The sequence below is a fragment of the Dermochelys coriacea genome, chromosome 5, assembly GCF_009764565.3.
Source record: "Dermochelys coriacea isolate rDerCor1 chromosome 5, rDerCor1.pri.v4, whole genome shotgun sequence".
Taxonomy (NCBI): domain Eukaryota; kingdom Metazoa; phylum Chordata; order Testudines; family Dermochelyidae; genus Dermochelys; species Dermochelys coriacea.
The window spans coordinates 96,249,979-96,266,745 of NC_050072.1; the positions used below are offsets into that span (position 1 = coordinate 96,249,979).

Consider the following 16,767-nt stretch of genomic DNA (forward strand, 5'->3'; position numbering starts at 1 on the left):
TATTGTTTGACCTGTAGTTAGAGAGCATTTCTAGACATCCAATTTGTGCTTATTCTTTCAGTACTCGTTTTAGCCAGGTTTTGCTATAGAATCACGGTCCCCGTTTTAGGGGATCTCTTTGAACGGTAAAAGGCAACTGTACTTTTTTCCCTCAGTGTCTAAATCTACTGAGTTTGTAAACTGGTTATTGATTTTTTTTTTAATCTTAGTTTTATATACAGCAAGACTGCACCTGGGAAAACTGTAAGATAAAAGTGCAAATAGAACTTACTTTGAAAATTTGACTTACTAAATATATTTTATTGTGCAAATGGTAACAGTTTATTGGCTTAAATAATTGAAATAGGACACACTTATTTTGCAGTAAGAGTGTCCGCCCACCCAGAAGCTTGCAACGGAATAATAACTTGCAATGGATTTGATTCTTTTAGTTCCAGTTATTGTGTGGACAACCCCTTAAAACCTTTTTTTTTTTCATTAGGAAAAATGATGTTTGGATTTTTATCACATGTTCACTAACAGGTGGTTAAATCCGAGTGTGGACAAAACACTATCATTTTAACACAGTATCAGAAGAGTAGTTAGTCTGGATCTATAAAAGCAGCAAAGAGTCCTGTGGCACCTTATTGGGTGCCTTTCATGGGTGAATACCCACTTCGTCGGATGCATGTCATCCGACGAAGTGAGTATTCAGTGCATCCGATGAAGTGGGTATTCACCCACGAAAGCTTATGCTCCAATACGTCTGTTAGTCTATAAGGTGCCACAGGACTCCTTGCCATTTTAATACAGGTTACCAATGTAGCTTTAATAGTGCTTGCATTGATCTGATAACCTTTGTTAAAACAATAACTGCCTTGTCCACACTAGGATTTTATCACATGTTAACATCAAAACCACCTTTTCTTTTCTAGTGTGGATGCTTCCTTAGTCATCATTCTCCATCTTCACACACCACTGTTATCTATACTCATTCACCATTTACTCTGAGTTACCAGTTCAACATTTCTTACTGTCTCCAACCACCAAATTCATTTGTTTGAATGCAGATACTTATAAAATGCTCATCTTCATATGAATATGGATTACTTGATCTGGCATGGGCCCATCCCTGGTACACATTTTCCAGATAGCATGGGTTCAGCTGCTTACTAGATGTGTCAAAATAGGATGTCTTTTTGCCTGTCTCTAGCGGCATGAAACTAAATGATATGTTGATCCATATAAAATGTACAGAAATCTCTATGTGGATGAAGACCTTCTCTCCCTTCTCATTCCCTGGGACCCCTTCCAGCTTTCTCCTGCATCCCTCCACACCCCACATGACACCATTTCTCCCAACTGCAGTGGCTCCTAGCTCAGCTTTTCCTCTAATCTAGTATTTCTCAAGGTATTCAGATATGTATTCACCTAGCAAGGAAGTATATCCAGTATCTCTTATATCAAAACAAAGTGGATTTGTCAAATCTCATATAAGTCTGAGAAAAATAATGAAATAGCCAATTTGTAAATGTCAATTTTACAGCTTAAGTACACTGTGTATGAGGTATCTGCAAATACAGAAAATAGGGTGAAAGTTATTGTTTTGTTTGTTTTGAATTAGGCCCATGCACAGTTAGTTCGAGAAGTTGATATAGAGAAGGTATCAGCATTTGAGAATCCCTACGTAGATGCAATAAAGAGTTTATGGAATGACCCTGGGATCCAAGAGTGTTATGACAGACGGCGGGAGTATCAGCTGTCAGACTCAACTAAATAGTAAGTATACATGGATATGGATATGGATAATTGGATATTTCTTATTTTTTGTGTACTTTCTAATTTAAAATAAAATTCTGGTTATGTTTTAGAGTAGCTTGTAATGTTTGTGTCTACATGTACCAATAATATAAGCATGTGTAGGGACATACAATGTACATATACACCAGCACATGCTTTGTACATTGAATTACAAAAGGTAAAGTTAGAGGGGATGGATCTCATTTATTGCTAGTGCTGTAGTGTAGTTTTCCCAAAACAAGCATCCATTATAATATAAAAAGCTGTAATAAGAGTTGTTAATAGAAATCTTTTACCATTATAATGATTAGTTTGTATATATTGTATTCATGCCCTTGGGATCCTTTGAATATCTAAGGGCTGGTCTCTACTATGGGGAGATCAACGCTGCTGCAATCGATGCAGCAGGGATCAACTAGCGGGTCTAGTGAAGACCTGCTAAATCGGCAGAGCGCTCTCCAGTCGACCCTGGTACTCCAGCTCTCCGAGAAGAGTAAGGGAAGTTGACCGGAGAGCATCTCCCATCGACTCAGCACAGTGAAGACACTGGGGGAAGTCGACCTAAGTTATGTCGACTCCAGCTACATTATTCACATAGTTGGAGTAACTTAACTTAGGTTGACTTACTCCAGTAATGAAGACAAGCCCTCAGCCTCTGACCGGGCAGAGGGACAGCCTTGGACACCTCTTTTGGGCCAAATGTGCACACATGGGTGTGTGTACAGAAAGTAACTCAAGTAGAGATGAAGTTCTGAAATTCAGTGGTTGAAACTTAAGAGTTGATAAGAATAGCATCCCTTCACTTGATTCCTGTCTTCGCTGCTTTTTTATTGCTTTCTTCAATATAACTGAGCGTTGTTTTGAAGTTCTGATGATGGGGAAGTGACAAACTTAAGCTGATGTAATACTTCTTTTGGTGTCAGTGCACTTGGTTGTATAATATTTATGTTAACGAAAGGGAAACTGATTGTTAAAAGATGCCTGATAGCTTGTTAATGTTCTTGTGTTTGTGCAACTGTGACTTATGTTTTTATGAAAATTGTTGGAAGCAGCAGGAAGAACAAACTGGACCTGAAACCAAAGCAAAATATCTATCAGGAAGGCCAGCTCTTAATTGAAAACTAAATTCAATTTTAAAAGGGAGCGCAAAATACTTGCCACTCTTAGCACAATATAAGAAACTTCAGTTCAGTTAACTGGAAAAGAGAAAGCAATCTTTAAAGAATCTTTAGTTAAATCTGCCTCTAAAAGTATTGCAAGTTGAATTCTTGATGTTATAAATCAACACCGAAGTATTAATCTGGTTAACCTTGGCCTGGAATCCTTTTCTGCTTGTATTTTTTTAGTCACAAGTGTCATAAAATACTGCTGTGGAGGTTTACAGTTGGAGTTTGAGGACAGTCTGCAGGCCAGCTCCAAGAAGTCTGACTGTACTGTTATTCTAATGAGGTAGCTGAGGTAAAACTCTTCTGGTGAGACAGGAAATTCTTGCCCAAGACTCAACTACTTGGTGATTTCATTAAAAGTAACTTTAATTAGCATATTTTTCTGATCATTTGAGTTGTTGCAAAAAATCACATAGCCTCCACATGGTATCAGTTTTTTTCTGGATTGAGCCTGTCCATTAGAGTGACAAATGAAATGGATCATCTCATTCCAGCCTCTCTCTGTTCAGATGGCAAAGCCACCAGTTTGGCATAAATGGAGGCTCCTCTTCAAGAGATGCCCAGAATGGAACTAAGGGCACAATTCAGCACTCACTGAAGTCAATGGGAAGACCCATTTATTTAAATTTGAGTTGTATTGGGCCATAGGAGGTGTAAAAAAGGTCTTGATTGAGATTCATTTGCAATAGAAGCATGAGGAAACCTGTCCAGCACCTACCTGTATCTCTGTCTCAAGACAACAATATAGTACCTCCTTAATATAATGTAAGCATTTGGGGAGCTACTCTAAGTTACGGCAACCTGCCTTGATTGCCTATAGGCATCTTTGCAACTTGGAGCTACCCAGAGTAGCTGTAGTGGTTTGCGCTATGACATCACCCCCTTCTACTCCTGGTATGCCCCTCCCACCCTTAGCACTCCTGCCAGAATGGGACTTGTTGTCCTACACAGTGCCTGGACTGGGGGGAATTCTCCCTCAGTCAGTAGAGAGCTTGTATTGCTCTTGTGTAGTGGATAGTGGCATACAGGGCCCAAAGAAACCCTCCTACCCGAAAATGCATAGTATTATGTTTCATTTACCAATAGTCTGAACAATCATACATTTTTTTAAACTAGCAAAATTGTAAGGGAAATTTTATATTAGTTACATCCTTGAGAGTTGAAGTATGAGGAAAGTAAATTTTAGGGACTTGCTAGGTTGATTGTTTGCTTTTTTGTGCTGTTACAGTGCTGAGAAGACCAGCAAGGTGAAATGGGCAGAGCCCAGTCTTTAAATTGGAACCACAAAAGCAAAGAGACTATAAGTCAAACTCCATACATAACTTTTAATACAGTTTTTTTTAATTGAAGTTGTTTTTTTAATGGTAGCATGAAAAAAATGGAAAGGGAGAAGTGAGTTTGGAGAATCTCATCATGCTTTGTGGTTCAATACTACCTCAGACAGAATTCAACTGAGCTGCTTAGATTTAGCAGGATCATTTATGGTTCCAAGAAATCATTCACAGCACTCACCATAATAGCTCCCTTGGGTAATATAAACAGTAGTGTGATGGAGTTTATTATACAATCACAATAGCAAATTTCTAGTACATTTCCCTATAAAAAATAGTTATTTGCATTCACAGTAGCGAATTTTTTTTAACCTCAAAATGTTGCCATTTTATAACAAGAGTAATTTTTATTTACTATAGTGTGCAATTTTTTAATATTAAAAGCTTCTAGTCCACATTATGGATTAATTACAACATTTAATTTAATAATAAGCAATCAAATGTCAGAAATGAGTCTCTATATTTTTATACACATCATATATATCTGATAAGTCTATTTGAAAATAAAATATGGAGACAAGAAAACCAAATATTATAAACCAAACTAACTTTTGCTTTTTGAAAAATTATAATGTAGTCATTTAGGACTGAAAAATATATTCAGCTGCCATTAGCCTGGGGAGTCACTAGCCAGGGAGAAAGATACCTGTGTGACAAAGAATCCAGAACAAAACTTCCTGAAATTTAATGCTGGGACTTCCAAAGAAAGTTAAGTGCCCAATTCTCATTGACTTTCAACAGGAGTTGAGCACCAAATTCTCTCAAACTGCTTTGAAAATGCTAGCCTACAGGAATAGAACAGTGGTATTAGATTTGATTGCCACATATTGACAATCACAATTTTATTTCCTATATTTTTCAAAATGTAACTTACTATGTCTCCCATGCTTTTATTCTACCTTCATCCCCTTGCTTGCTTCTCTCCACTTATTCCTCTCTTTATTTTCCTGTAACAGACAATAATATATATTTTCCTGGGATGTTTTTAGTGTCAGTGTAGCCCGGTGGCTGCCCTCTTAGCAGGGCCCTTTTTAAACAGTCAAAAAATTCTAACTGCATTCTCAGTATACAGTCCTTTCATTTCTTCTTCTCCAGGCTGGCAACAGAACTCATCAAACATAAAACTTCAGAAGTCCAAAACAAACACAGTTTTATCTCAATTCCAACTCTACATTTTTCTGTTCCTTGAGTTTCCTAAACTTAATACCAGGCCTCCTGCCTCTGTCAGTCTCAGGTACTTCTCTGAAGTGCGAGGGCATGTGCACACACACATGCACATTCAGGGCCAGCTCTAGGTTTTTTGGCGCCCCAAGCTCCGAGAGCACAACTGCCCAAGCAACAAAAAAGAAAAGGGGGTGGCCGGAATGCCGTCCCTGGACGTGCTTGCTTTGCTGGTGCCTAGAGCCGGTCCTGCACACATCCTTCTCCGGCAGATTCCTGCTGCTGTGTATGTTGGATTACCCACTTCATCCTAGGTGAAATTTATCTTGTAGTCCGGGCTGGCTTGTCCAAGGCTCTCTAGCCCAGGGACAAGCCACCGTGTTACAGTAAGACTCTTATTTTTTCCCTCTATTCCTTCTACTACCTTATGTTTCTCCTTCTTTTCTTACCATATATTGTCTTCTGTACCTCTTCCTCTATACTTCCTCATCCCTCACTTCTCACAACACAAAAAAAGTTCTCTTTCAAAATCCTATTTCTTTTTTCTAATTTATCCCATCATGTTCTGTCCGTCCAACTTCCCACATCTTCTCACTTGCCTTCTGATCCGCAGCCACCTGTTCAACATCTGCACACTCACAGCTCACACAAGATTTGGCAAGTTGATCAGAAACACAATAGCCAGAGAACAAAATTAAGATGAAGGACAATTGTCTGCTTGAGAAGCTACATATCACTTCCCAAACACCTATTGAATTTGGGGTCAAATAGTTCCTGTTAGCAGCAGTTCAGCAAGTCAGTACTCTTTCTGTTATATTTTGTGTTCCAGTGTCTAAATTTCAATTAAAAAAAATTAAACCTCTAACCCCTTAGGCTCCAAAGATATCATTCAGCATATAAGCCAGATGTAAATTGGTACAGCAATGTGTTCCTGAGTCTCCAGACAGGCTGAAACGCTGTGGCTTTGAGAGGTGTGAACTGCCCCTTTTCATTGCATGGAGTGTTGACTCTTAACCTTAATTAAAACAATATAATATCAACATGCTGACTATTTTACTGCCACTCAAAACGTGCAGAAAAGGAGAGTGACAATAATATTATAGAATCATAGACATGTAGTCCAGTCCCCTGCACTCAAGGCAGGACTATATAATAACTAGACCAGGGGTTCTCAAACTCGGGATCAGGACCCCTCAGGGGGTCGCGAGGTTATTACATGGCAAGCTGTCAACCTTCACCCTAAACCCTGCTTTGCCTTCAGCATTTATAATGGTGTTAAATAAATAAAAAAGTGTTTTTAATTTATAAGGGGTGTCACACTCAGAGACTTGCTATGTGAAAGGGGTCACCTGTACAGATGTTTGAGAGCCACAGAACTAGACCATTCCTGACAGATATTTCTCTAACATGTTCTTAAAAACCTCCATTGATGGAGATTCTACAGCCTCACTAGGCAGCTTGTTCCAGGGCTTAACTAAAAAAAGAAATGCACAGTCTACTATGGGTGGCATCAAAGTTGGCAGAGTTTGGGTTGTAGCCAAAAAAAGGTAGAATAACAACACTATATTTTTCTTTTCAGTCTGACCACGGGGAAAAGGCAGGGTAGGTAGTTTGTCCTGGATTCTGCTCAGCAGCTTCGCCTTTTGTAGCTTCTGTTAGCAGATACCTGATAAATATGAAGCCCCTTCAACTCTTCCGTCTGTTAAAAGGAAAAATTCTTTCTGGTCCCTCCCACCTCACAGGTTTCTGGCTGCTACATGGATTAATGCCCCACTCATATTGAATTCAGAGGTAGGCCAATGTTGATGGCGGCTCCAGGACTGAACCCTACCCTTCAGGCCACCAAAAGAAGTCTTCTAAACCTGTAGAAACACTCCAGCAGCCAATTAACAACATTAAGATGACTTGATATAATATATTAATTAACCTTAAGACAGTAATATGTCTGTCTCCCTTTCAAGAGAAATTTCAATTTGTATTCTGAGAGACAAGATGTGTGAAGTAATATCTTTTATTGGACCAACTTCTGTTGGTGAAAGAGACAAGCTTTATGTAAGCTCAAACGCTTGGCTCTTTCACCAACAGAAGTTGGTCTAGTAGGAGATATTACCCTACTTTGTCTCTCAATAAAATTAAAGTTAGCCTCTTAACTACAATGTTTTAGTAATTGTTATTCATATGGTAGTATTAAAAAGTGGCCCTCTTCTTCAATAGTGGTGAAGGTGAGAAAGTTTTTCCTAATATCTAACCTAAATCTCCCTTGCTGCAGATTAAGCCCACCTACCTTCAGTGGACATGGAAAAAAACTGATCACTGTCCTCTTTATAACAGCCCTTAACATATTTCAAGACTGTTATCAGGTCCCCCCTCAGTCTTCTTTTCTTAAGACTAAACATGCCCAGTTTTTTTAACCTTCCCTCATAGGTCAGGTTTTCTAAACCTTTTATCATTGTTGTTGCTGTCCTCTGGACTCTCTCCCTTTTGTCCACATCATTCCTAAAGTGTGGCACCCAGAATGGGACACAATACTTCAGCTGAGGTCTCACTAGGGCTGAGTAACATGGGACAGTTATCTCCTGTGTCTTAGATACAACACTCCTGTAAATACACTCCAGTGTGATATTAGCCTTTTTCACAACTGTATCACATTGTTGACTCATTAAATTTATGATCCACTGTAAACCCCAGATCCCCACTTAGTGCATTTGAATTTTTCCTTCCTAAGTGAAGTACTTTGCACTTGTCTTTATTGAATTTCATTGTGTTGATTTCAGACTGTTTCTTCAATTTGTCACGGTCATTTTGAATTCTAATCCTATGCGCCAAAGTGCTTGCAACCCTTCCCATCTTGGTGTCCTCTGCAGATTTTATAATCTCCACTCCATTATTCAGTTAAAATATTGAATAATACCAGACCCAATATTAACCTCTGCAGGACCCCACCAGTTATGCCTTCCCAGTTTGACAACAAACTATTGATAATTACTCTTTGAACATGGTCTTTCAACCAATTGTGCACCCACTTTATACTAATTTTATCTAGATATTTCCTTAATTTGCTTATGAGACTGTCATGTGGGACTAAAGTCTTACTAAAAGGAAGATATGTCATGCCTATTGCTTCCCCCTGTCCACTAGGCCAGTAACCATGTCATAGAAAGAAATTGGGTTGGTTTGGCATAATTTGCTCTTGACAAATCCATGCTGGCCATTCCTTATTACCCTTTTATCCTCCAGGTGCTTACAAATTGATTGTTTAATCATTTGTTCCAGCAAATTGTTAGATATTTACTCATGCTGCAGTGTTGGAGAAGATGCTGCTGTTATTTATATAATATTTATTCAACAAGATAGGTATGCATATAGCTTTGCAGGCAAATAAAAATGTCAGGCCCTTGCCCCAAGGAACACACAGTCTATAGCCTTCCATTGAGATAGGATAGTCAGAGGAAAATAGCTTGCACACACTCGTGCTCTCTCTCTCTCTCTCTCTCTCTCACACACACACACACACACACACACACACACACACACACACACACACACACATATATGTGATCTCTCTCTCTCTCCTACTTTTAATAATAATACTTGTAACTGATTCTCCATGTAATAAACTTATTTATGTAAACAAAGAATGTTTAAAGAAACATGGAAACTGGAATGTACTTAGAAAATAGGGTGCTATAGAAAACATTAAGAGAGAAATTCAAAAACTTCTGAAGGGAAGGGAGTAAAACGATAATTATGCAGTGTGTACTTTATACTTCTGAATTTACTTTGCTACCTGATTAATTTTTCAGCCTCATTTCCCATCCCAAATAACAGAGTTTTGAAATTTTGTGGAAACTTCTTTGGTTCTGATTATTTGCTTTTTCAGACTTGTTGCTGGTTGCCTGGAAGTACTCTTGTAGAAAAGTCCAAGTTGAGAAAGGCAGTTGGGCAGGGCTTGGATGGGATAGGACTAAAACAAACAATACACCCTTGTTCTCCTCCTTCACCTTCCACTCTACACACACAACCAAGAGGTTTATTGCATTCTTTTTAGATTTATGTTAGATATATTCTGGAAACCCTAACAGCTTTCTCAAACTTGCCTGTTAACTTTTCAATAATGGCATGAAGCCCCAGGAATATGAACCTTTCCAAGTTGATAAAAGCTGTAATGATGCAGATAATACTTGTTTACATTATAGCTTTGTTCACAGCTTGTTTTAATACACTGAAAATCAATTCCATTTACTTCACTGCATACATAAAACAGCGTTACTGAGACATTACCCAGAGGATACTTATCTCAGTTTTGTTGGCATCAATCCTAGAGGTTAGAAAAATCCCACTACATCAGCTTTTAAAATGGGACATTTCTCCAAGAAATACTTGCTTGTGTATGCTTTAAGGCATGTAAAATGTACATACATTCACAATTGTTTAGAAAGAGTTTTCCTTGAAATCATACATCAACTAGCATAAAAAATTATTACAATAACAATAAAAAATCACTGCTTATTGTTTTGCAATAGATTGCAGGACAGTGCTGGTTTCATCCGCCAGAGTTTGGTTTTGCAAACCCAAAACTAGGGTGGCTCCAGTCTCAGCTCTATTGCAGCTAGATCCCCAAAAGACAGGAGCATGGGGAGGTCAATTAAATTGTTTGCTCTCTATTTTTCAGGCAGCCTTATTCAGAATCTCTGGTTAGACAAAGGGTTTTATTGTTATTTAGAGTGTGTCTTGTGTGTGCATGAGAGAGATTATTTGTGAAGACTTTGTTCTGGGAATTAATGTGGAGATTTGTGCCTGTGAACTGGTGCAATTTTTGGAGATTTGTATTTGCATTTCATCCACAGAACATTAGGTTGGGAATAAGATGAAAATGTCCACTATTACTACTCCAGTGTAGCTCCAACCATTGTATTTGGAAAAATTCAGCCCCCTGGCTTTACCTTTGGACATACATGAACGTGCTTACATGTAGAATGTTGCTGGTAAACCTAACCTGTGACACAGTATGTGGTGAATAGTTATTCTGACATCTCCTGGGCAAGCTTTCTCTTTTCCATTAGACAAAAAAGGTCACCTAATTTCCTGACTACGTCATAGCAAGTCATGGCAGAGACTTGGCCAGACATAAAAGAACAAATTCCTGCTAACTTTAGATTGACCCTTTTCCTGACAGTGGATATCTCAGCAGGTTTGTTTTGTTGCTTTGGAGATTAATTTTGGTGGTTAGTCTTGAACTGTCCTCCAGTGGTTCTAGTCATACTTATAATTTACTCCGAAAGTGGTAGTATACAATTCTGTCTCATCAGCAACAAGTTTCAAATGCAGCCTGCCTCAAGAATTTATCACATGTTCATAAGACGTATCATTATGCTAATGAAATTCAGCTAGGTACTTCTTGCTCCATTAGCCTTGCAGGTCTGTGCTTTGGAACACTTATTGGGCTCTTATTGCCAACTGGATTCATCACAGCTATCTCATCCCAGGGTGGATAAAAATCGATAATTTTTTTTTATTTAAATAGGATTTTTTTGATAAAATGCTTTTTGAGGAAAAACTTATTTAAAGATAGTTTTAATTAAGATACGTTATAGTCCAAAGATATCTTATCATGGAATAGGGATTATAAATTCTAATTCTATAGTATGAGACAATATATTAATATAATGTTTAAGAAAAGTTTTGTAAATGAGTTCCAATAGTTCATGGATTAGGGACCCAATATTATGGGGTTCCACAGGCTTCTGTAGAGATTATTTAGGTTAATCTTTCCATCTACCCAATGGGACTCAGTGCTCAGTCTAGAAGATACCATCACAGATGCTTAGTTTTGCTGTTCTCAAACTGTGGATTTGTGTCTCCAGAGGTAACGTGCTCGTTAACAGCAAAAATGTTTTAAATAAATAAATAATATAAAGAGGTGAGAAATAACAGACCTCAATTCTATTGTCCCTCTGCAAATTTGTGTACACAGAGTCAATCCCGTACCTGTCTCTAAAAGTGAAACGTTTTCAAAAGTTTAATGAATAGAAGATTGTTGGGGGGACGGAATAGATCTGGACAAGAAGAAGAAGTCTGGAGATAAATGTGAGAAGTGAGAGACATACACTTGTTTTGTTAAAATGTTATGTTTGCCATTGAAGAAAAAAATCCTAAATACTTAACGTTTTTGTTTTAGTTAAATAAAACAATTTAAATGTCTGTCTGGTGATGTTCTCCTCCTAATTCAGCATGGCAAGAAAATCCTCCAAATATTAATGATTAACCTGTTGAATTGGAGATAGTTCATCTCCCAATGACTTCATAAATATCTGCTTCAATTACCTTCTGTAAATGAAATAACCAAACAATCATTCATTTTCTGATATAGCTGTAAAACTAATCTGAAAAGTTTTCAGAATAAATCACTGTTTAAAAATGTATAGTGTGTTTTACCTTCAAATAATGAAACCTACATCTATCTCTGAATTGTGAAGACTAGGTATTAAGGTTATAACAACCAACAAGAATGCACTTTTATGTAGAAAACTATGATTAAATAGAGTCTTCCTGACTAGTGATTTAAATCAAATCCACCCTGACTCATCCACCACTTTGGAGACAGTAAGAAGTGTTGCAGTTCAATAGAAGTCATGGCTCTAAGAATGCTCTTTCTTTTTTCTTATCTCCCCCCCCCAGATCTTAGTGCATTTTCTTGGCATAGAGTTCTACAAAATCTATATGCCAATTTTAGTTTGAAATTATAGAAACTCAACTTGCAGAATTGTTCCCTGGCGAAGGTGGAAGTATTTTTTTCTTATCCTACTGGACTGTTTGATTACTTGCAAAAAAACAAACAAACAAAAAAAAAACCCAGCCCATCCCAAAAATGTGAAAATATATTTTTTTAAATAGCAATGACTAAGGCTAGGTTTTAGTCATGGATATTTTTAGTAAAAGTCATGGACAGGTCACGGGCCATAAACAAAAATTCACAGGCCTGTGACCTGCCCATGACTTTTACTAAAAATACCTACCGTGACTAAAATTTGGGCGAGGGGGGTTTGCTCTGGAGGGGGCAGTGCAGATGCTGGGGGAGAGGAGGGCAGGCTGCAGTGCACAGCCCGGGACTCCTGCTGGTGCTGGGGAAGGGAAGGTTGGCAGGGTTCCCTACCTGGCTCCCCATCCCTGCAGCTCCTGGGCAGCGGAGACAGGAGCCAGGGCAGAGGCTCCTCCACAGCTCCTACCACAAGTGCCAGCTTCCGCAGCTCCCATTGGCCAGGAACCGCAGCCAATGGGAGCTACAGGAGCAGGTCCTGCCGGCGACAGTAGCGCACAGCGTGGAGACCGCCCCCCTCCACTTCAGGCAAGTACCCCACCAAACCCCTCCCCTAGCCCTGAGCCCCCTCTCACACACTCAAACTGCTGGTGCTGGCCACTGCAGAAGTCACTGAAAGTCACGGAATCCGTGGCTTCCGTGACCTCCATGACAGATTCACATCCTTACCCTTGAAATCATTCCAGACACTTGAGACATCCAAACTAGACTAAAATTAGTTTTGGTCAGCCCTGTTTTCAGAAGGTGACCTAACGCACATAGCTTTTAACTTTGGTTATGAAGATTATAGACTTTGGGACAACAAAGAGAGTATTGCATGTAAATGAGAAGGAATTTTAGCTGGCAAGGACAAATGACATGTTTCTTGGACTTAGAGTGGACAGAGTGAGGCTTGCAGCTCAAAGTATGAGACCAAAAATGCGTGGTTTTGCATACGACAAAGTTTCTTAAATGTGTTCATTGTGTGGCCCACTTCTTCATAGAGCACTGCACAATAGGACCCTGGCTTCTGAGTGCTATCCAAATACACACAATAAATATCATACTAATAGACACTTCCCCTCTCAGTCATGAACACCTGAGGTCCCTTTCCCTCACATTTGTGATTATACCACATTCTTGTGGCACTTGCTTACATGGTAAAGTAATAGGAGTAAAGTTGGTTTGCATTTTAGCCATTTTTAATTATGATGTTTGTGCTTTTTGGAAAAGACTTAATAAGTCACGTAACCCCCTTTCTCTGTTGCTCTTGGACATGTTGCCCACCTGTCTTGTTCCCTGTTAGCCTTCAGTTGTAAACAGTCTTCCACCAACTGCAGTTTCATTAAAAACTGCTAACTCGGAGGATAGGTCTTGTTTCCTGATTTCTTCCTTCACAGCAGCAGTCAATAGTAGATGCAGCTAGGCTGGCTCCTCCTCCACGTATCCATATTTCACGGGAACAAGGAGAAAGACAGGCCAGTTCCCCAAGGACTGCTAGCAAGTGCTCTGAATGCACCACTGGTTGATCAACCACAATTTGGAAACTGTTGCTATATATAATATCTCAATATTCTGTTGCTTTCTTGGGGTCTGCTTAGTGGAGCCTGCTATACTATTTATTTAAGCAAGGGTATTATTTTACTTTTCTTTTATGATTTCTTCTCTCTAATTCTGTTGTGTCAAAAAATCTCTTTTTTAGTTAACACAATTAGAAATTAATCTTGGATACTGTTAGCTGAGAACAGGCACTGACTGGTGCCTTGGAGAGTAACTAAACTTTGGGAAAATGTATCAGGACAGAATGAGTTATTGGTTACAAGGTCAAGATGAAAGAGATTGTGCTTGCCTTCGTGAAGAGCAGCACACAGAGGTTGGTCAGAACTAGGGTTGCCGACTGTCTAATCACACAAACTCAAACACCTTTGCCTTGCCTGAGCCTCGCCCCTTCCCCAAGACCATGCCCCTTCCCCACCCCTTTTCTGAGGCCCCACCCCCACTCACTCCAGCCCCCCTTCCTCCGTCTCTCGCTCTCCCCCATCCTCACTGCAGTTTCACTGGGGTGCAGGCTCTGGGCTGGGGGGTGGGGCCCAGGGGTTTGGAGTGTGGGCGGGGCTCTGGGCTGAGCCTGGGGCAAGGTGTTGGGCTGTGAGATGGGGTTTGGGGTGCAGACTCTGGGAGGGAGTTTGGGTGTGAGAGCGGGTTCCGATCTGGGGCAGGGGGTTCAGGGTGCAGGCTCTGGGAGGGAGTTTGATTGAGGGAGGGGGCTGGGGCAGGGGGTTGGGGTGCGGGAGGGGTTTGGATTGCAGGCTCCAGACAGACAGCGCTTACCTCAGGCTGCTCCCAGAAGCGGCCGCATATCCAGCTGCAGCTCCTAGGTTCACAGGCAGCTCTGCACCTGCTGCAAGCACTGCCCTCGGAGCTCCCATTGGCTGCAGTTCCCTGTTCCCAGCCAATGGGAGCTGTGGAGTCAGTGCTCAGGGTTGGGGCAGCACATAGAGAGCCTGGCTGCGCCTCCTCCTAGGAGCCACTGCCAGACAACCCAGCTGCTTCTGGGAGCGGCACAGAGCAAGGGCAGGTTGGGAGCCTGTCTTGTGCCGCTGGACATTTATGGCCTAAAATCTTCTGAATTGGTGTCAGTAGCCTCCAGGAGATAGAGCCCGATGACAGGAACGTCCCAGCCAAACCAGGAGGGTTGGCAGCCCTCATCAGAACCATTGTGGTTTTATTCCAAAGTTAAGAATGTTAAAATAGTTAGCTTGGCATTACTCCACTCTTTCCACTTAGGTTGTAACACTAGGCAAGTAGTACTTTTGGAGTCCTGTGTATTTCAAAGGTATCACTAACAGCATTATGGCTCTGTAGTCTTTCAGTATAAGTCCTTTCAGGATTGGGACTTAAATGCTTGCTTTTATTTTAAAAAGCCACCCCTTTTTAACACTGACCAGAAAACAACAGGTGCCTTTATGTTCCTTGTCAGCGTGCAGATCCCAAGTAAGCTATGATACTGTACCTGTTTTTTCCTGATGTCAGCAGAGAGGTATTGCCAGGAGCTTGTTACACACACATACCTTGCTAATGCACCTTGTGCCTATCACTGTAGCAACTCCACTGAAAATTACCTCAACAAATACTCAAATTCATTTCTATAAAACAAACTGCAGCTATAATCAACTTTTTAAATTTGGTCTGTAAGATTAATTTACTCAGACCTATGTGATCGTATTTTAAAGTAACGGTATGCAATTTGCCATTTTGTCTGTTTTGTTACATGCTTAGCTGAATAAGTGCAATATGATGAGAGGCCTTAACTATAATATATTTAATCCAAATAAAACAAGTCTCAGTAAATGATACACTCCCAGTGCCATGTAGTTTTGACCTAAATTGTGTACAGAGTTGCTGCTTCTGCTAGCTGTGCACTATACTACTTCTCCGAGGTAGCTGTGGTTTTTCTGGCTTTGCACTGGGCCTAATGCCAGTTGCCAGGAAATTCCAAATATAAAGGTCATTTTTACTGTTGTAAATTGAGAAATTAATAAATGAAGAAAATATCTATTTTAGAAGCACAGTTGTTGTCAAGATTTTTTTTTTAAGGGAAAGTATTTGAAAACAACTTCCTACAACACACCCGCAAAATGTGTGCGTGCAGCAGTTTGTAGTGCACAGAAAACGGGTAATTGCATTGCAGAAGCTCAGTCTAGAGTTTTGTGCATGCATGCCTTTGGATGACCTTGCAAATATTGCAATGTCATCTAGGAGGCTTCTTTGAAAATTTAGCACACAGAGCCAAGAGGTGAAACAAGTATCCAGGAATGTACAATTTGCTTACAGTAATCGTCTTTTCCTAGCATTTAGGCCCTCATTGTGCAGCACCTTGCTCAGGTTTTTGTATGCTTTACATTGAATTCCTGCTGGATTGGGGTTTAAGGCCCTAATTCAGCAAGGTATTTGAGCATATCAGTATTCCCATTCAGATTAAATTAGACGTGTTTAAGTACCTTGCAGAATCAGGTCCTTAATGACCAGTTCAATAATGAAAAGGAATGAAGAACTGAATTTTCTCATGCTATTTGGGACCTTGGAAATCGCTTATCTAAAATAGCCTGGATTTGCTGACTTTCAGAGCATTCAGTGTGGCCCATTTGTTTTACTCGGCCTCAGAGCAGAGTTAGGGTGTCTGAAGTACTGGCTAATGTATTGAAGAGGGCTATTTGTATTTAAAGAATTGTTGCTTGATAGAAGAGGGAAGATGACTGAAATTTGTATTTAGTTTTGTAATTTTAAGTAATCATCATGGTGCCCCTGGCTTGTGTATGTAGCGTTGCCAACCTAAAATTTTACTATGAGCCTCATGCTATTTCATGTATTTTTAATGTCCCAGCTCCTGGAGGCAGATGACTACATGAGAAATCTCAGCTTTCATTTAAAAAATACAGTAAGCTTACAACCTGCATAGCTATTGAGGAAAGTTTAAAGATATGATTCAAGCACACCCTGTAGGTTCAAAAAGCAGAGAGTAAATAGAAAAAAC

General features: G+C 39.8%; 1 protein-coding gene across 1 annotated transcript in view; it reads left to right on the forward strand.

Annotated features, from left to right (window-relative positions):
- LOC119855696 (guanine nucleotide-binding protein G(q) subunit alpha) overlaps window positions 1-16,767 on the forward strand; it is a 226,856-nt gene that overhangs the window by 143,242 nt on the left and 66,847 nt on the right. Inside the window, exon 3 of the mRNA XM_038402282.2 lies at window positions 1,604-1,758. Within this exon, the coding sequence (XP_038258210.1) occupies window positions 1,604-1,758 (155 nt within the window). The remainder of the gene's footprint in view (window positions 1-1,603; window positions 1,759-16,767) is intronic.